General features: G+C 50.5%; 1 protein-coding gene across 2 annotated transcripts; it reads left to right on the top strand.

Moving 5' to 3' along the window:
- The first annotated feature begins 511 nt into the window (after positions 1–511).
- LOC110220097 (uncharacterized) lies at positions 512–16330 on the top strand. Of its 2 annotated transcripts, XM_021003958.2 has the most exons (4): positions 512–1056; positions 1464–1599; positions 4646–6412; positions 9669–16330. In XM_021003958.2, exon 3 carries the CDS (start codon positions 4660–4662, stop codon positions 6250–6252), a length of 1593 nt encoding a protein of 530 aa, XP_020859617.1. In that variant the 5' UTR covers positions 512–1056; positions 1464–1599; positions 4646–4659; the 3' UTR covers positions 6253–6412; positions 9669–16330. The 2 variants fall into 2 exon arrangements, with proteins under 2 accessions (XP_020859617.1, XP_020859620.1); XM_021003961.2 differs by lacking the exon at positions 1464–1599.
- Positions 16331–19972: the final 3642 nt, after the last annotated feature.

The following is a 19972-nucleotide window of genomic DNA, read 5'->3' as shown; positions in this document are numbered from 1 at the left end:
ACTAGGTGCCCTGGGATGAGCACAATGACAGGAAAGGGCTTGGTGTTGCCACAGGGTGGGGCCCCCAGGGCTGTCCCGAGCCCCAGGGGAGACACTGGGCGGTCAAGGCTGACGCTCCAAGCCAGACTCTCTGGTCCTATTCAGTAAGACCCCGCAGCGCACACGAAGTTCCAGGCGCAGGCCCCGGACTCACGCACTGCCCAATGCCCGACCTTCCGAGGGAAGGCACACAAGGCCCAGGGATATAGCTCCGGGGTCGCCAAGGCCACGCCTTCGTTTGACACACAGGGAAACTAAGGCCCGGAAAGGGGAGTGGGCTTTGGAGAGGCGCCTCCACGTGGGTCGGGGAGACGGGGCGCCGCTGGTTGCCGCAGCTCCTCATTGGCTGCAGCCAGCGCGTCCTCAGTGGTTGCCATGGAGACAGCTCCTTAAGGGCCCACGATCAGACCTGGACCAATCCACAGACACGCGCGGTGAATGAGGGAAGGCTGGGGCTCCCGTTGTTGCCATGGAGACGGACTTCTCCAGGCCTTCCCACGGTTGTCCTGGAGAAGGAGACGCTAAGTGCTTAACTCCCCGGTTGGCAAACGCTTTCCCGAGAAGGGGAGGAGGAGTGGGCCGGAGGCGCAAGCGCAGTGGCAATTCTGCGTGCTCCTCACGCTCTGAGTCGGCCGGAGAAGAACCAATCACAGGTGAGGATCTGCTTTAGGCCCTCCCCTCGCGCTGCCCTCTTGTCCCCGCGCCCCCGAAATCAACCAATCAGAAGATGACATGACCCTCCTAAAGGGTGAAGGCGTGGTCTGTGACGTCACCCACTGATCCACCTCCCTCGGCCAGCCCCACTCAGCCCCCTCCCCGTTAGAACTTCAGCCCCCTGCAGGGAGGGCGCTTAGAGATCCCTGTGATCCACCCCCCCACACTCCCTCCCGCAGCCACTACCCCGGCCCTTTTGACAGGTTGGGAAACTGAGTCCCAGAGAGTGTTAGAGACATGCCCAGGGTCACCTGGTGAGGCCAGCGGCCTGACTGACCGCCTTCGGACCCGGGCACAGAGCAGGTGAGCGATCTTCTGAGGGTCGATCTTCCGAGGGTCGCCCAGGGGGGCCAAGCTCGGAGAGCCCTGAGCGCTTCACCCTGAGCCCCGAGGGAGGATGGGAGGTGCTTAGAGATCCCTGGATGGAGAGAGAGCTGGGAGGTGCTTAGAGATCCGTGGATGGAGAGAAAGCTGGGAGGTGCTTAGAGATCCGTGGATGGAGAGAAAGCTGGGAGGTGCTTAGAGATCCCTGGATGGACAGAGAGCTGGGAGGTGCTTAGAGATCCCTGCATGGAGGGAGAGCTGGGAGATCCCAGAATGCACCTCACCTATCCCACCTCCCATTTTTCCAGGACAGGGTCTCCAGGGGAGGGCTCGGCCCCACCCTCCTCCCTCCCCTCCCTAGCCTTTCCTCTCCCTTCATTTTACAGCTGTTGCCTCTGGCACAGAGAGAATCAGGGGCCGCCTTGAGGAGGGACTTTCCCCAGCTGAAGCAGCAGAGGATGGCCCCCACCATGGCCAGGGACCAGGAACCAGGAGGTCTGCCTGCCACCTGAGGGTCCTAGGGTCAGTGAGCCCTGAGGAGGGAGGATGCAGGGAGGGATCTGTTCACTGTCTGGGGGAGTCTTTCATTGGATGAAGCCCCAGAGGGCCCAGCCCAGAGCAGTGGGTGGGGGGCCATCCCAAGGCACACACTTCCACCAAAGCCATCCCACCACAGAGCACATGCCTCAGAAGGTAGCGGCTTCCATGACCCTGCCAAGGGGGCTGCCTGCGCTGCGTGAAGCAGGACATGAGATGCCCGCTATGGGCCATCCCAGCCTGGTCATTCTGTAGCACATGGATATTGTGCCTCCTGTAATCCCGCCTCCTCATGGGGCTATATCCCCTTCCATCCCTCCATGGAACCAGGGGCAATGAACACTGGTTAATCTACTCGATTGGGTCAGAGTCATTGGCCAGGAGTGCTGAGGACTCCAACAAGCACCTCACCTCCCTTCCTCTCCATGACAGAGCCCCCCCCCCAGCATTGCCAAAGAGGATCCAGGCCTCAAAGGCTCTCAGGCGGCCTGTGGCCACCCCCAGAGAGTTGGGTTCACTAGGCCCTTGCAGTCCTGGTTCTCTTGGATGGGAGCTGAGCCTCTGGCAGAAAGAGCTGAAAGGTTTGGAAAGTGACCACAGACACCCCCCTAAAAGGGAAGGGGAGATGCCGTTTGTCATCTCTAGGCCAGCGAGCTTGACTTTGATTCCTGGGGAATTTCTGCAGTGTATTATTAGAGGGATCCTTGGTGACCCTGACCCTTGAGAAAAGGAAGTGCCATGATCAGGAAGAATAGGTGTGGCTTCCTCAGAGCCTTTCACACCAGATTGACTTCCCCTCCTTCCTTCCTAGGGCACAGACCTACTGGAGGTCAGGGCAAGGCTGGGCAGAGTGCCCCCTCCATGGTCTCATTCCATCTACCATGGACATGTACAGTTCCCCAGACTCAGGCCCAGCCCACAGAGGAGACTGGTGGAGGGTCCTAAGGGTCTAGGAGGCCCCACTGAAGGGCTTTGCGGATTTGCCAGTGACACAGAGCTGGGCAGGGAACTACCTGTGCAATGATGACCTCAGCAGGGGGCCAAACCTGTTCCCCTGACATTTCAGAGATATGCTGGTAAATCTCATATTGGGTTCAAAAAATCAGCTTTGTGTGTATAAAATCAGAGAGGCTTGGCCAGCAGCGGCCCTTCATGTGAAAAATATCTGGGGTTTGAATGACCCAGAAATTTGGCTTGAGCCAGAAGATACAGTGGTGAGAAGGGTCATTAGGCCACATGAAGAGGGCGTTGTTCTGTACCCCATCCAGACTATGGGAGGATGAGGGAGCTCAGATCTAGGCTCCCTGTTCTAGGAGGGACGTGGGTGAGAGGTCAGTGCCCAGACAGAGGCCACCAAGATGGCAGAGGGCTTCTGGCTCATGTGATTGAGGAGCTAGGAAATTAAGGGAGAAGACGGCTGCCTTCAGCTTTGCAGTGCCCGCCTGTGGGAGAGCACCCAGCTCCTTCTGCTTGGCTCCCGAGCGCAGGGCCTGGAGTCTGGAAGACCTAGAACCAAATCTGGCCTCAGACACTGCCGGGTTATCACCACTGTCTGCCTCAGTTTCCTCATCTGTAAAATGGGGTTAAACGTAGCACCTCCCTCCCAGGGTTGTGAGGATCAAATGTGATCACATTTGCAGAGTGCTTAGCCCGGGGCTGGGCACACAGTAGGTGCTCTATTAATGCATGTTCCCTCTCCTTCCCCAAGGACACATCCAGCTTGGACATGTGACTTCTGTTGGTGGGTCTCTGTGGTCCAAGGAGCCCTTTATCTGGGACCTTCTTTGTTTCGAGGTCCTTCCCTGCCCGACATCGTGTCCTGCGTCTGAGGGCGTCTCTGCCCTGCTGTTCTGTGCTCTGTTCTCAGGTCCCCTGAAGCACTGATGGTTTATGTTCCATAGGCTAGGGCCCTTCCCAGCTTTGCCATTCCATACCTAGAGCCCCTCCCAGCTCTGACGTGTTTGCAGCGAAAGCCCCTGGGGTCACAACCCACCGTTTAAGAAGTGCTGAAGGGCTCTGGAGGGGCAAGTTTTAGTCCAGGTGCTCAGGTGCTCAGTGATTCCTTAATTTCTGACTTGCTTCCAACACCCTTCTTCCTTGATTCATAGAGAAGGGAAGCACCTTCTTTAGTCATACAGCTAATGGGTGTGAACCAATCTTCTGGTGAGGAGCTAGAAAGAAGTGACTTGGCCAAGGTCACATAGCTAGTAAGTGTCAAAGGCAGGACTTGAATCCAGGTCCTTCCTGCCACTGAATAGGGCATCCTTCCATTACACCAAAGGAGGGGATTCCAGGCAGAGCGAGCATGTAAAATAAAGTCATGGAGGTGTACACAGGGTATATACTGGTGATGACAAGTCACCCTGTTTGACTGGAGCCCGTATTACATTTAGAGGAGTAGTAGCCTGAGATAAGACTGAACATTAGGAGCTGTGCAAAGTGTGTAGGAAGCTGTTAAAAGGCAGAATTTGGGTAGACATTTCCCTGAGGGCCAGGAGCCACTTTGCAAAGAACTATCACCTTGAAAATTAAGAATAGGCTAGCACGTGAGTCGGGACAAGTCCATCACAACTGACAGGCATTCATTGGCCCAATCCATAAAGCCCTGTGCTAAGAACCAGCAGTCCAAAGACAAGTGAAAGAGTCGCTAGGGTATCATCAGTCTGCTTGGCGACTGTCTCCCCATTGCACTCCTTGGCGTCCCTCTGGGTAAAATCGGGGCTGGACCGAATGACCCCTGAAGGGCCCTTCCAGCCATTTCCTCCGGTGTGTCTCTTCCATGGGCTTCTCATTCACCCCCCACCCCCACCTTCCTGAGACCCTGTTTGAATGCAGCTCTCAAACCTCATCCCTTCCCACAGGCACTGTCTTTCTAATCATTGTGCCAAGACCCAGAGAAGATTAGGCTGGCAGGGGTTTCAGAGGTCATTCAGAGAGGACCATCCACAGATTGTTAGTGACAGAGCTAGCTCGATAACCCCGTTCCTCTAAGAGATATTTTTGTGATATTTCTCTTTTCATTCTCATTCAGCTCAGAAGACTAACATGGAGGCAAATGCATCTTCTCCAAAGCCCAACTTTTCTGAATACGAATCCCAGGAAGTCATCTTGGGAAGTCCAGCAAGCCATGTCCTCTGGGACACCAAGTGTGAGGACATCTATACCACATTACAAAGTCAGAAGGGAGACCTGTTAGGTCAAACTCAGGAGGGATCTGTTTCCTGGGAGAGAAAAGGTTTCAGACAATTAACAGTCAATCCAAAAAAAGCCCCTAAGGGGGAGAAAGGTCCACAATACAATGAATTTGGAAGGAGCTTAAATCTGAGCTCAGACCTTGGTTCGCCTCTCAACACAGACTCCTCAGGAGAGAGACCCCATCAATGTGAGACATGTGCAAAAAGCTTCAGGCAGATTTCAGACTTCATCAAACATCAAGTAATCCATGCTGCAGAGAAACCCCACGAATGCACCGAGTGTGGGAAGGCCTTCGGTCACCGCTCCAACCTTATTCGACACCAGAGAATCCATACGGGAAACAGACCCTATGAGTGTAGTGAATGTGGGAAACTTTTCAGTCACAGCTCATCCCTTCTCCAGCACCAGACAACCCACACTGGAGAGAAACCTTACAAGTGTGAAGATTGTGGCAAAGCCTTCAGCCGGAGCGCCTACCTGACCGAACACCAGCGAATTCATATTGGAGAGAAGCCCTATGAATGTGGTGCCTGTGGGAAAGCCTTTGGCCGGAGCACATACCTCGCCCAGCATCAGAGAGTTCACATCAGGGAGAAGCCCTACGAATGTGGGCAGTGTGGGAAAACCTTTAGCCACCCATCTGCCATCACCCAACATCAGATCATTCACACGGGAGAGAAACCTTATGAGTGTGCTGAGTGTGGGAAAGCCTTCAGCCGGAGTGCATACCTTAGTCAACATCAGAAAATCCACATCGGGGAGAAGCCCTACGAATGTGGGCAATGTGGGAAAACCTTCAGCCACCGATCAGCCATTGCCCAACACCAGATCATTCATACGGGAGAGAAACCATATGAGTGTGGCATTTGTGGGGAAGCCTTCAGCCGAAGCGCCCACCTCACTCGCCACCAAAGGACTCACACCAGAGAAAGGCCCTATGAGTGCACCGAGTGTGGGAAGGCCTTCAGTCATAGCTCCACCCTCATTCAACATCAGATAATCCACACTGGGGAGAAGCCCTATGAGTGTAATGTGTGCGGAGAAGCCTTCAGCCGCAGCTCCCACCTCACTCGCCACCAAAGGACTCACACCAGAGAGAAACCCTATGAATGCACTGCGTGTGGGAAGGCCTTCAGTCATAGCTCCACCCTCATTGAACACCAGTTCATTCACACTGGAGAGAAGCCTTATAAGTGTAATGAATGTGGGAAGGCTTTCAGCCGTAGCACTTATCTTACTCAGCACCAGAGAATCCACACTGGAGAGAAGCCCTATGAATGTCGAGAGTGTGGGAAAGCCTTCCGTCTACGCTCAACCCTTACTCAACATCAGATCATCCACACTGGAGAGAAGCCGTATGAATGCAACGAATGTGGGAAGGCCTTCAGTCAGTTCTCTACCCTCATTCGGCACCAGCGGACCCATTCTGGAGAGAAAGCCTAGCACTGTCATAGAGCCAGAAGAGCTGTGAGCTGAGCAGGAGCCAAGAGTCTTCTGGTCCCCATCTGCTGTCCAATCAGTCAGCTGCCTCACACCTCAATCCCTTTGTCTGCAAAATGGGAGACAAACTAGATGAATACCAAGCAAGCCTTTGGGATCTCAGGTTAGTCCCTCCCCTTCTTGGTACCTTGCTTTCTTCAGTTGTAAAATTAAGATGAGGTGATGGCCAAGATCCCTTTCTGCTCCCTCGTTAATTCTGTGATAACTACAATGCAGGGATATTGTCCATTCATTCATTTCCATTTGTCGAAGGTCTATAGTGCATTGGGCTAGGGGCTTCAACCAGGAGAAACCCATGACTTAGTGAATAGAGACTTGGAGTTCTAATCAAGACCTGGATTCAAATCCTACTTCCAACATGTACTATTCAATTCAATTCAACAAACATTTGTTAAACACCTGCCATGTGAGAGGCACTGAGCTAGGCTGTTGTAGTCACAAGGACCAAAATGAAACAATCCCTGCCCCGGAGGAGCTTCCATTCTGACACAGGGATTAGGAAATACAAAGAAAGACAAAGGACTGTGTAACCCGGAACTGGGACCTCAGCCTCCTCATCTACAAAATGGGGTGATAATGCCTCTAACACCTAACTCACAGGGTGCTTGTAAAGTTCAAAGGACAGAAGGTCTGTAAAACACACTGTGTCCCTTAAAACTGGACACAGATGGCAGTTACACAGGTGGTCTCATCTTATTACCATGCTTATGAAGTACCACTGAAGTGTACCAGGAATAAGAACTCATTTCCATAGTGCTTGAAGGGTTACAACTCCGGGAGGGACAGAGGAAACATTTTCATCCCCATTTTACAGATGAGGAAATTGATGCACAGAGAAGTCAGGACTTGCTCCAAGTCACAAAAGAAGAAAGTGTCAGATCCTGAATTTGCCCCACACTTCACAACCCCCACAGAAAGGCAGCTAGGTGTCAAAGGCATAGAGTTGGGCCCCAAGTCATGAAGTCCTGAGTTCAAAGGCAGCCTCAGACACTTGCTAGCTGTATGACTGTGGGCAAGTCACTTAATCAGGAGGATCTGAGTTCAAATCCAGCCTCAGACACTTGATGCTTGTGACCCTCGGGCACTTAAGTCACTTAAACCCAATTGCTTCACCAAAAAGAAAAAAAGAGAGAGAGAGAGAGACAGAGAGAAAATATTTGTAAAGCACTTAGCAAGTGCCTGGAAAACAGTAGGTATTTAATAAATGCTTCTTCTCTCCCTCCCTCTCTTTCTTCCCTCCTCCCCCCTTCCTCTCCTCCCTCCTTCCCTTTCTCCCTCCCTTCCTCCCTCCCTCCCTTCCTTTTTTCTTCTTCCCTCCTTCCCTTCCTCCCTCCCTCCCTTCCTTCTTCCCTCCCTCTTCCCCATAGCTCCAGCACTTTTTCCACAACACCAAATCTCCAAAGTGAAGTTAACAAGTGGAGACTTCAGTCCAAGAAAGCAGAAAGTCCTGAAGGTTCTGTAGAGACTATGAAATCTCCCAGTTTATCGTAGGGAAATTCGGGCCCTTGAGAAGCCATACTGAGCCCATGGCCAGAAGTAGAGCCCCAGAGTCCTGGCCAGCCCACTGTGTTTTCCCCCTAGAAAGCCAGAGGTAAGGTAGTATGTGAGCAATGGGCAGAGATGTAATTGTTCAAGATTGTTCAAGAGCAGGAGCAGTTTCCTGGGTTGTGGTCCAAAGATTCATGCTGTGGTTGCCGATGAATTAGGGCTTCATGAGCCAAAGCAGGCCTGTCTATAAGGAGAAGTAGACTGTGGAGCCTGAAGGGCATCTTAGAAAAAACCGAGTCAGAACCTTCATTTTACAGATGGGGAAACTGAGGCCCAGCAAGGGAAGGTCACGTGCCCAAGGTTACTGAGCTGGTAAGTGAAGTGGGCCTGGCTTCCTACTGGTCCATGCTGCCTTGTGTCATTGACCCAGGTGTAAAAAAGGGGAGCACTGGAGGCCCTCTGGTTCAGGGTGGGGCTGGGGGAAGAATCCCTCTGCAGGACCAGGTGAGTGATGGTGCTGCCACCCGGCCTCCAATGGTAAAAGACCAGAAGAAAAAACCCCCAGAGTTTGGTTGGGAGTAACCAGCTTACCAGTCACCTAGATTGAATTCTTTTTCAAATGCTTCCTGTTTTCTTGATGAAGTGAGAAGGAGGAGCATTTGTGTTGGGTGGTGGAGCTGGGATCCAAGAAGCTCTCCACGGGCTAGAACATTGAGCCAAAAAGATGGCATTGAAAAGGGAAGAGTGACAAATGGGGTTGTTCTAATTGACTGCCCAGGCTCCGAGTGGGGCATGGGGAGGAGAAACAGGAAGGCAGGTCACATGACAGAGATCTGGAGGTGTTAGTGGACCACCAGCTCAATATAAATCTACAGTGTGTGATATGACTACCTAGAGTGCCAATGCAATCTGACGCTATGCTAAGGGAAGCCGTCTGGCCACTCTCAGGGAGGTGATAGCCCCACAGTCCTCTGCCCCAGCCAGGCCCCTCTGGAATGCCTTGTTTACTGCTAGATGCCCCATTTTTAAGAAAGTCCTTGATTAGCACGTGGGCAAAGGACCTCCCTGTCCTTCCTCTCATGGGGCAGGGAGGTTTCAGCCTGAAGAAGACCTGCAGCGGGCGGGCTGATTGCTACTTTCTAGTGTCTACAGAGATGTAGTGTGGAATAAAGATTAGATTTTCCCTCTTTGGTCCCAAAGAATAGAACCATTGGAAAGTGACAGGAAGGCCAAGTTTGGCCCAATTTAACGAGAGCTTCCTGACAATTAGAACAGTCTAACAGTGAAAACAGTTGCCTAAGTAGTGAGCTCCCTGTCACTGGAGCTATCCAAGCAGAGGCCCAGATTCCATGCATGGTGACCGTAGTAGAGAGGGCATCTGCTTCAGGGAGGGCTGTGTGGACTGGGGGCCTCTGAGGGTGTCAGAAGGTGTGGAAGCTAAAGGGAGCTGGGATTCAGCCTCTCCTGGTCCGTGGAGGACCAGCAGCCCCACTTGCTAAAAGATGAGCCTTTGTCATGAGCAGATGTTTATGGGCGTCGCCTGCACGGTGCTGGGCTCCAGTCCAGCCCAGTGGACCTCCTCGCCTCCCTGCTGGCTTCCCAAAACTTTCCTGAGCCCCACATGAGAGAGGTAGGGTAGGGCAGCGCAGAGACCCTGGCCGCAGGAAGGCTCCGTTCAAAGCCTGCCTCTGACACTTGTGAGCCCTGGGGGAGACAGTAGAGAGAGCAGCCCACACCCGAGATAGATCTGGACCCCTCCCCTCTGGGGTTCACCTCCTAGCCCTCCACGTGGCCTGGGAGGCAGAGAGGACCCCCGGAGGGGAGGGAGCAGCACGCCCGCAGTCACTGACCTGCCTTTTCTTTCCCCTCAGGAGAGAGGTGCGATCTGCGTATCATTCGAGGCAAAAAATCCACATTTTGGGCAGTGGAGATGGGCCCTTGTGAATGTGGAGCCACAGCCTGCTGGCTACTGCAGATCCAGAAGATGAGTCTGCTATCAGTGCACATAGCCCTGTGCGCTCATCAGGGGCTGGCTTGTTCTCCCCATGTGGCAGATGGGTAAACTGAGACTGAGTCAGGTGCAGAGCCTTGCCGAGGGTCAGTCACACATTGGTGCTGGGCTTTGCGCCCCCTACATTCCACCACGTGCTCAATGAGGGCGTCATCATCGGTGACGTGCAGCAGTCTCGTGTGCCCCCAGAGATCCCGCCAAGTGGTACTGGCGACCGGAAGACCTGCCTTTATCTATCACAGGGCCAGTGTGATGAAAGGATTCTGCAAAGCTTAACCCAAGGAAGCAGCAGCAGGCGTTATTGTGCAGTTGTATGCCAACCACTGCCCGGGGTACCGGGGATAGAGACAAAAGTGAAGTGGCCTTGCCCTGCGGGGGCTCACATTCTGCCAGGCTCTGACTGGAGTGGGATCGTTCTCTGGGTGTGGCCCCTAAGCTCCACCCCCATTGGACTAAAAGCTCTTTGAGGGAGGGGTTTAGCCCTAAGGCCGGGCATGCAGTGGGTCCTTAAGGGTTTGCCTGGCTAAATTTGATAAAAGAGGACTTTTTGTAGACAGAAGCCACACAGCTCCCAGGTGCCAAGGAGCCCTGGTAGGAGTGGCCTTAGATCCCCAAAGGCTCTCCAGCCAGGTGAGCCCCTGGCCTGGGTCTTTGGAAGAGAAGGCCACGCAGCGGCCCACACCGTGACTTGCAGGTGGCTGGGCTGTCTGCCCAATCCTGCCGTTAGCCGATGGCTTGCTGTCAGAGCCCTGCCTTGCTGGCCAACAAAGATAGGCCTAGCGTCAGAGGGCCGGCCTCTACGAGGCATGAAGCCCTAGCTGCTAGGATGCGGAGGGGTTCCCATCTGTGGCAATGAACCACTGACCCCCTAATATTGGCATGTGTTAGAGACAGGCCTCTCACTTTGGGAGGCTCCTTCGATGAGATGGCCGCTGAGGTCCCTCCAAGCCCCCCATCCTGCCTGTCTGTGATAGAAACCCCTGACACTCCTTCACAGGGGACCTTAAGTCCTTAAAGTCTACACCAGCAGCTCCTTCCCACCAACGGGGGAGGGTTATAAGCACAGGCCTAGCCAGGACTGCCCTGTGGTCACTCCAGCAGGAAGTAGCAGATCCTGGATTCAAACCCAGGTCCTCTGATTCCCAAAGCAGCCATCGCCCACTGAACCGGCCCCTCCTCTGACTTCTGCCGCTTCTCGTCCATCAGTCGTCCCTCCTATCGTATGTGTCTCCATCCTTTGGGATGCCTGCGATTTTGATTCTTCATCACCAGGAAAACAATGGTGTTTAAGAGATGGGTCTCCAAGGCAGGGTCGCAGCCAAGCTCATTGAGAGCGCACCATAACTTCCCAAATGCCATCCAGCCAACCCTCTTCCTTCTGTTCAGTCCTGGGCTCAGCTCGTTGTCTGTCTGCAGCATCTGTACCACATATGTGTACTGATGGACCAGCCCAGTGGACCACCCATTGAACTGCCTGGCACAGTCCAAACTGTAGGCATTTGGGGTTCCATTTGGGTTTTCCTGTGGAAATTGTTAGGCCTGTCACTGTGGCAGTCACTGGGGGTTTCACTGAGGAGGCCCCATGATATTCTGGGGTTTAATTTGATGAGCCCAGTGTCATCCCAGTTAATTATACTATCCAGCAGCATCCAGTTAGCCCCTGAAGCCCTGGGATTCCACCCAGGGCCTCCCCATGGTGGTGGTAAACAGCTGAGTATACACCTCTGTATTTGATACCTTGTGTGATTTTGAAGTATGCATGAGAAACTCCTCAGCAGAAGAGAGCCTTGCAGGCCATGGTGCTCTGGGAGCCGGTGCTGTTACGTTATCAACAGGCCATGTGCACTCCTGCTTTCTACGTCTTCCTCTCCATTCTGACTGAAGACATGGCCTGCTCTAGGAAGACCCTGGTATTTTCGTCAACCGTGCCCTGCGCTCACATGTCAGTAGGCTTGGGGATCAGTAGTTATGGCTGCTTTGGGGATGGACCCACTCCAGAGATCTAGAAGTGGCGTTGGCTTCTCTGCTGCTGGGCCAGCAGAGTACACTTGGCCAGTCTGCTCGAATGACCCCCAGTCATCTCCTCTAAGGACGGAGAACCTACTGACCATGGCAGCCCATGATGCTGTTTTTTATATGACTGAGAAATAAACATCTGTTCTCCTCTAAAAGAAAGAAAGAAACAAACAAACAAACAAACAAACAAACAAACAAACAAACAAACCTGAATGGTGAATTCACTTTTCCCCAAGAAATTCATATTTTAGATTTTAGACCAGGAGTTCTTAATGTGAGGTCTGTAGATAGATTTCAGGGAGTCTGTGAATTTGTGCAGGAAAAATAATACATCCTTATTTTAATGTAATTGCTTTCCTCTAATGTAATTGCAATCCCATGTATTTTATTTTGTGCATTTCAAAACAGATTTAGAAAAACGGTTCTGAGGCTTCACCAGAGCAGTTTCCAAAGAGGGCTGTGACCTGAGAAAGGTGAAGAGCAGAGGAAGAGAAGAGAATGACTATCTGAGCTGCCACGGGATCGTAAAGACATTGTGCAAGTGAGAGAAGGGAGGCCTAACTTTGCTGCTTCCAGTTACACTCACATTTAGCTGTTGCTTAATGATTTACAAAATGTTTCCCTGACTGCCACCCTATGGGGTAGATCATGGTTAATAGCCCATGTCTGCCTTAAGAAAGAGACCCAGCTCAAATCACACTGAATGTAACCTTCTCCAGGATACAGCAAGGCCAGGGGTCCCCTGGGTCTCTGTCCATGTTCTGATTTGGGATGCTTCACAGCACAGGTTAGGAGGTTAGGGTCTCCCCTCCCTCTCACAGAGGGTTTTATACTCTGAAGCAAGTAAAGGAGCCAGCCCCTGCTGTAACTATGCCTGTAGCAAAGAAAGTAGATGAGGATGCCCCGGCAGGCTGGGACAAGTCAGTCAACCAGCATGTATTAAGCCTGCTATGTGCCAGACACTGAGCTAGCTAGACACTGGAGATACAAAGTAGCTAGCTAGAAGAGTCCCTGCCCTCAGGGTGCTCCTATTCTAATGTGGGAGATTACATGTAAATAACTAGGCACAGATGAGATGTATACAGAGTAGGGGGATGGCGATCTGAAAGGTGATGGCAATAGAAGTTGGGGGGACGGGGGAGGCCATCTGAAGAAGGGGGGATTTGAGCAGGGCCTTGAAGGTTGACTGATAGGGGGTCCATTCCAGGCGAGTCCTCCCGATTCATCACTCAGTCTATATGTCATCACCCATGCACTCATCCCCATTCTTGGAGAAAAGGGAGAGTCTCACTAGACTGCATCAAGTATGCAAATGCCTCCCCATTTTACAAATGAGGAGAATGAGGCTTAGGGAAAGGAAGTGACCTGCCTAAGGTCACACATCTAGGAAGAAGAGGCAGAATTCAAACCCACAGCTCTTGAGACTCCAGTTGCCCACACTGCACTCTGCCTATTGCCATATAGATAGATATCTGTGGATAATCAGCACACTGTCTTTTTCTCAAAACTGATTCATATATCAATTCAGGCTTGACATCGGGAAAAGTTTGCTCCCAATGAGAGCTGCCCAAAGGTGAAGGGGCTGCCTCAGGGGCTGCTGGGCTCTCCTTTCTTGGTGGTCTTCAAACATGCCAGACAACAGCTCCTCAGGAAGGTTATGGTGGGAATTCCTTTGATGCACAGATTTGGCCAGATGGACCATCGATTTAGAGCTGGGAGAGATCTTAGAAGCCATAGAATCCAAGTCCCTTACACAAAATAGACCCTTACAAGTTAAGTGACTTGTCTAAGGTCATACAACTAGTAAATGGAAGGGGTGAGATTTGGACCAGGTCCACTGACTCCAAATCCTTCCACCAAGTTTCCTTCCAATTCACAAATTCTGGGATTCTGAATTTAATACATTTTTCTTTTTTAAAATTTCATCAACCTTTTTTACAGTACCTTTATTTCCTAATATTTCCCTCCCCCACTCACCTAAAGAGCCAGCCCTTATAACAAAGAATTAAAAAGAAAGAAGAGGGGGGAGGAAAGCAGGAAAATTATCCAACCCATAGGTTAAGTCCAACAGGATTTGCAATGTTCTCCTTCTAGGACCTCACCTGTGCACAGAAGGGAGAGGAGTATTCCCAGATCTCTTCCAAGACAAGCTCAGACATTCCTTTTTGATTTGGTGGTGGTTATTATTCCATTTCTATTAAGGTCACTGTGCATCAGCAAATCTAAATCTTCCTCTGTTTCTTCAAATCCATTTTTATAGCACAATAATGTTTGTTAAATTTGTGTACCAAGACTTATACCCTTTCAAAACCAACAGGCACCTACTTTTCAACAAACATTAAACACCAAGTATATGCCAGGCCCTCTCCTTGGTCCTGGGAAAGATAAAAAAGACACAGTCCTTCTCTCCATGGAGCTCCTAGTCTACCTACTGAGGGGCTCTGATAGCAATAGATATCTACCATAAGTCATCTTACAGAAGTGCATAAAATAGGAGCAAACTCATGCTAGATATAGGCTTGAGAAGGAGGAATCATTTCAACCTGGGGTTTAGGTGGTGACTGGTGATCAGAGAGGCTTCTTGGAGGAGGTGTCATTGAGCTGTGACCTGAAAGCAGGGCATGATATCAACAGATAGAGACTCAGGGACAAGGAAGGTCACTGGGGCAGACACAGGGTGTGTTGATTTGATAGGCTTGTCTTCCTTTTTTTAAATTTTATTTTTAAATAGTATTTTTTTTTTTGCAATTACATGTCATGACAATTTTTAGCATTCATTTTTACAAGATTTTGAGTTCAAATTTTCTCTCTCCTTTCCCTCCCCTCCTTTTCCCTCTTCCTAAAATGGTAGGCAGTTTGACATGGGTTATATATGTGCAATCATGTAAAACACATTTCCATATTAGCCACAGTTGTGAAAGAAGAAATAAATCAAAAGGGGGAAAACATCACACACACAAAAAAAAGTGAAAAAAGCATGCTTCAATCTTCATTGAGTCCACCAGTTCCTTATCTGGATGTGGATAGCAATTTCTTTCATGAGTCCCTTGTACTTGTCCTGGATCATTGTGTTGCTGAGAAGAGCTAAGTCATTCATAGCTGATCATCACACAATGTTGCTGCTACTGTGTACGATGTTCTCCTGGTTCATTTCACTTTGTATCAGTTTATACAAGACTTTCCAGGTTTTTCTGAAATCTGCCTGCTCATCATTTCTTATGGAACAATAGTATTCCATTACGTTCAGATACCACAACTTGTTCAGCCATTCCCCAATTGACGATATTTCCAATTCCTCAATTTCCAATATTTTGCCAAGAATTGTCCATCTTGTGGGGGGAGAAAAGGTGTAGGTGGGGGAACTGCTAGATTGCAGAACTCTTGAGTGCCAGGGAGACGATTGGGACTTTTCTTGGTAGAGGGTAGAAAATGAGCAAAGATTCCTAAGGAGCAGGGAGAGGTGGGGTCCAAACTGAGTGTGGCTGAGACCAGTAGAGTGGTCTAAGCTGGATGGACCAGAGAGTGAAAGACAGAAGGTGGGAAGATCTGTTAAGAAGTGACTTAGGAAGTCAGAGTCTGAAGAGACTGCGGGATGGCACAGAATGTCAGTGGTGGGGGGAGTCTGCAAACCTCTGGGTGGCCTGGAGCTTCCCTCCATTTCTCCTGCCTTTGGAATGGGGTCAGCCTTTCCCTTAGGCCCTTCTCCTTCATTTCACACCCCATCTGCTCTCTGGGGCCCAGCAGAGCAAGCCCAATCCCTCTTCAGCATGGCAGACTCAAATACTTGGAGATAGCCACCATGTCTCTCCTAAGTCTTCTCTAAGTCTCCTCTAGACCAAAGGCCCCTACTTATCTCAGCCTCACAGGACCTGCTCTCCAGCCCACCTGCCATCCTTGAGACCCTTCCCAGGACATCCACCAGTTTATCCATATCCTTCCTAAACTGCGGCTCCTAGACTTGAGCACAAAGCTCAGATAGGAGCACGGGAATGGAAGGAGTGTGACCCTTCCCCTCCTGGGTGCCACAGTGCCCTATGGAACGCTGAAAGGTCCATTAGCAGTTTTTGGCTTCACATCACACTGTTGACTTGCACTGAGTTTGCAGTCCACTTAAACTGCAAATCCCTGACATTCTTTTCCAGCCACATTTTCACCTGTCTCTACTTGTACAGTTGATTGTTTGAACCTAAGTTTAGGCCTTTACATTTATCCCCATTAGTGATGGAGTGATAGTTCCTGGGTTCAAATCTCTATCAAACTAATGATCCAATTTGAGGTCCCTTCCAACTCTCAATGTTTTGCCCCTTAACCTAGACTGTTCAGATAGTTTTGGATACTGAGGGCTCCAATTCCTAAAAACTTCATTACAAGAAAGCTACCTTGAAAGGTAATGAGTTCCCTGTCCATATAGGTCTTTGTGTAGAAGACAGAAAACCACTTATCAGGGATATGTAGATGCTATGCTTACCATGGTGCCTGGCGTTCAATAAAGCCTTGTTCACTTGATTCCTGTTTCAGATACTTGTTAGACAGATGACTTATGAGGCCTCCTACAAGTCTGTGATCCCAGAATTAAAACACTTCATCTCAGGAGACAATGAATTCCCCTTCCTTGGGGGCTTCAGGGTAGAAGGTGGATGAGCCCTCCCTGGCAATTTTGGAGAAGGTGAATCCTGCTCCAATAAGAGCTGGGACATATGACATTCTAGTGGCTCAAGCCCTGGACTTCTGATCCCACGTGCCATGCTTTTTATAGGCCCTCTCCAGCTTTTCCTTAACCTGCCCTTGCTTTGACTGGACAGTTCTGTCTGAGGTACCATCACTCATCCAGTCTCCCAGCTCCATAACCTTGCCTCTGATCCAATCAGTTTTGCATAAGGGAGCTATCAGGCTCTATCAATTTCATCTCCCTGATATCTCTTGCATCCTTCCCCTCCCTCCATCTACTGTCACCATCTGTCACAGTCCAGGGCGAAGCAGGCCATTTGAGTACCTCAGATTCACAACTGGAATGAAATGAGGCCCGTATAGTCAACATTTAACAAGAGGAGGTCTACTTAGTCATCACACGAGGAAGACATTCAGAGCAGGGAAGGGAGGCCCATTGATGATGATGGTAATGATGATGGTGATGATGATGATGATGATGATGGTGATGGTTATGGTGATGGTGATGGTGATGGTGATGGTGATGATGATGGTGATGGTGATGATGATGATGATGGTGGTGGTGGTGGTGGTGGTGGTGATGGAGAAGCTAATATGGAGCAAGCATTATGTGGCCTGGTGATACAAAGACAAAAATGAACCCTCCCATCCACAAGGAGCTTATGTTCTATTGGAGGCAACAAGATGTACATATGCAGGTATATTAAATAGAAAAACAAGATAGAAGGTCACTTGAGAGGGAAACCCCACTAGCTGCTCTGGGGCTCAGGAGAAACTTGGTGGAGAAGCTGGGGCTTGAACTGCGTGTGTCTTGAATGAAACTGGAGATTCTAAGAAGTAAAAATGAGGAGGGAGGGCATTCCAGGGATAAGGCACAGCCAATGCAAGAGCATGGAAATGGGTAATGGAATGTTGACTATATGGTCAGAAAACTGGCTTGATTCTACCACCAGCAGAGATGTGCAGCTCAGACCAGCTCCAAAGAGCTGATTGCTACCTCAGAAATCAGGGCTGGACCTATTGTTTCCTGGGTTGTCTATGCTTTAAAAAGTGATGGAGAAAATATTAATGGTGCAGATGAAACTTAAAATTGTGTCCTGGTATGTTTTGTTTTTCCAGAGAATTGGTTGTTCATCATTTACCAACATCCCCTGAACAGAACAAGTAAAGGGCAGTAACGTGTAATGAAGCCTAGACAGATAGGAAGGAACCAGGCTGTGAAGGGCTTTCAGTGCCAGACAGGGGAGCTTACATTTGATCCCAGGGCAATAGGGAACCACAGAAGTTTAATGAGTAGGGGAGTGACATGGTCAGGCCTGAGCTTTAGGAAAATTCTACATATATTTTGTACATAAATATGTGTGTGTATTGTTTTCCTCAAGAGAAGGTAGGCTCCTTGAGGACAGGGCTACGTACTACGAGTGCCTAGCACAGCGTCTGGAGCATGGTATGCTCAGATGTTATTGATGGTCATTTGTGACTATGGGTTGGTCTCTGAACCAGAGAATTCCAATTTCCGAGTTGAAAGAGACCTCAGCAGCCATCCAGTGCTGTCCGTTCCCCCAAAGGGTCCCTTCTACAACACAGCACGACAAAAAAGTGGTCCCTCTCTCCTGGCCTGTGGGGGGGAGGCCACTGTTTCCTGGTCAGCCCATACGCCTGCCTTGGGGTGGCTCTGATTGGCATTGGCCACCCTGGGACTTCTACCCATCGTTCTGAGCTCTTCTGTCTCTGGGGATGCTTTTGTGGCTGTGCGGGTTTGGGCCCGTGACCTATTTAGAATCTCGACTTTGGAGCTAGATGGGACCTTCAAGGTCACCCTGTAACCCCTTCCTCTTCCAAGTGTGTCCTCTGAGGAGCTGTGTTCTGTGGAGTGTCCAGGGGAGGTGGGGAGGGAGGCTGGAGGGCAGGAGAGAGAGAGCAGCTCGCAGATTGGGAAGGATCAGCCCAGTCCAAAGCGGCCTCGTCCACAGCTGCCTGGTGGCCCAAGGATGACCAAGCCCCAGCTGGGCTTCCCACAGTGTTGCTCAGTAGAGGAAGCCATTTTAATTGGTCTTCTGGGAACCACCCCCAGGCCACAGGAGCTGCTCCCCACAGTCCCAGGTCCCAAGGCCCAGCTGGCAAAGCAGACCTCAGCTGGGGAGAGGAGCCCTGGTCTGCAGGGACGGCAAGAGGCAGAAGAAACTTGAATGAAGAAAACTTTTAATTCCCTCAAACCCAAGAAGTTTTTACAAAGTGCTCACCATGGGGCAGGCTGGTCTAGGAGTGAAGATACAGGGATAGGGACGAATCGGTCCTTGCCCTCATCCTGCTGGGCAAAAGCTGATGAACACACAGAAAGAATTCTTTTTTAAAATAGGCAGAATGCGCAAAGCAATTTTGGGAGATGAGAACCCTAACAACTAGCTGTCCGTTCAGTTGTGCCCAACTCTTCATGCGGTTTTCTTTGTAGAGGTGCTGGAGTGGTATGTCATTTCCTTCTCCAGCTTATTTTATAGATGGAGAAACTGAGGCAAACGGGGTGAAGTGACCTGCCTTGGGTCACACAGCTAGAAAGGATCAGAGGAGACATTTGAACTCAGGAAGAGAAGTCTTCCAGACTCCAGGCCCTGGCACTCTGTGCACTCTGGTGCCACCTAGCTGCCCACTAACAAAGGACATTTTGCAGAGCAGAGATTCCAAACAATAATGGGGAGAAGGGAGTCCATTCTAGGCATGGCGGACCACCTTTGCAAAGCCATTCAGGTGGGAGGTAAATTTTGTGGATGGGAGCAGTGAGTCTGCTTGGTTGGAATGGAAAGTGGATAAAGATACTGAGTAATGAGAAATCAATAGAACAGCTAGGTGGCACAGTGGAGACAGCACCAGGCCTGGAGTCAGTAAGACCTCACTTCCTGAGTTCAAATCCGGCCTCAGACACATACTAGCTGTATGACCCTGGACAAGTCACCTCGCCCTGTTTCCCTCGGTTTCCTTATCCACAAAATGAGCTGGAGAAGGAAATGGCAAACTACTCCAGGATCTCTGCCAAGAAAACTCCAAATGGGGTCGTGAAGAGTCAGATATACCTAAAAACAACAACAAATGGGAAATCAGCTTAAACAGATCCGGAGAGCCTTACATAGCAAACAGAGGGGGCACCATGAAGATGTATTAAGTGCCTCTTACGGCCAGGCACCGTGCTCATCCCCTGAAAGTTTGTAAGCAGGGGGTAAGCAGGATTACTAGTGGGGAAGACAGAGGGAGGTGCCAAGAGAGAGGCTGGAGGGAGATGAGGGGACAGAGGGAAATTTCAGAAGAGAGCAGCAGAGACAGAGGAAGCTGATTAAGCAGAAGGGATGGAGGGAGATGAGAGGATGGGAGAGGAATGAGGGGGTGGTGAGAGATGAAGGGATTGGGGTCCTCAGTAGAGCTAAAGAAATTAGGTGTCGGGGAGGATGAACAGGACAGTGGGAGAAGTCCCACAGGCAGTAGGATTCA

Source organism: Phascolarctos cinereus, unplaced genomic scaffold (assembly GCF_003287225.1).
Source record: "Phascolarctos cinereus isolate Bilbo 61053 unplaced genomic scaffold, phaCin_HiC Scaffold_726;HRSCAF=1367, whole genome shotgun sequence".
NCBI lineage: Eukaryota > Metazoa > Chordata > Mammalia > Diprotodontia > Phascolarctidae > Phascolarctos > Phascolarctos cinereus.
This window is presented reverse-complemented; position numbering and strand designations above follow the sequence as displayed.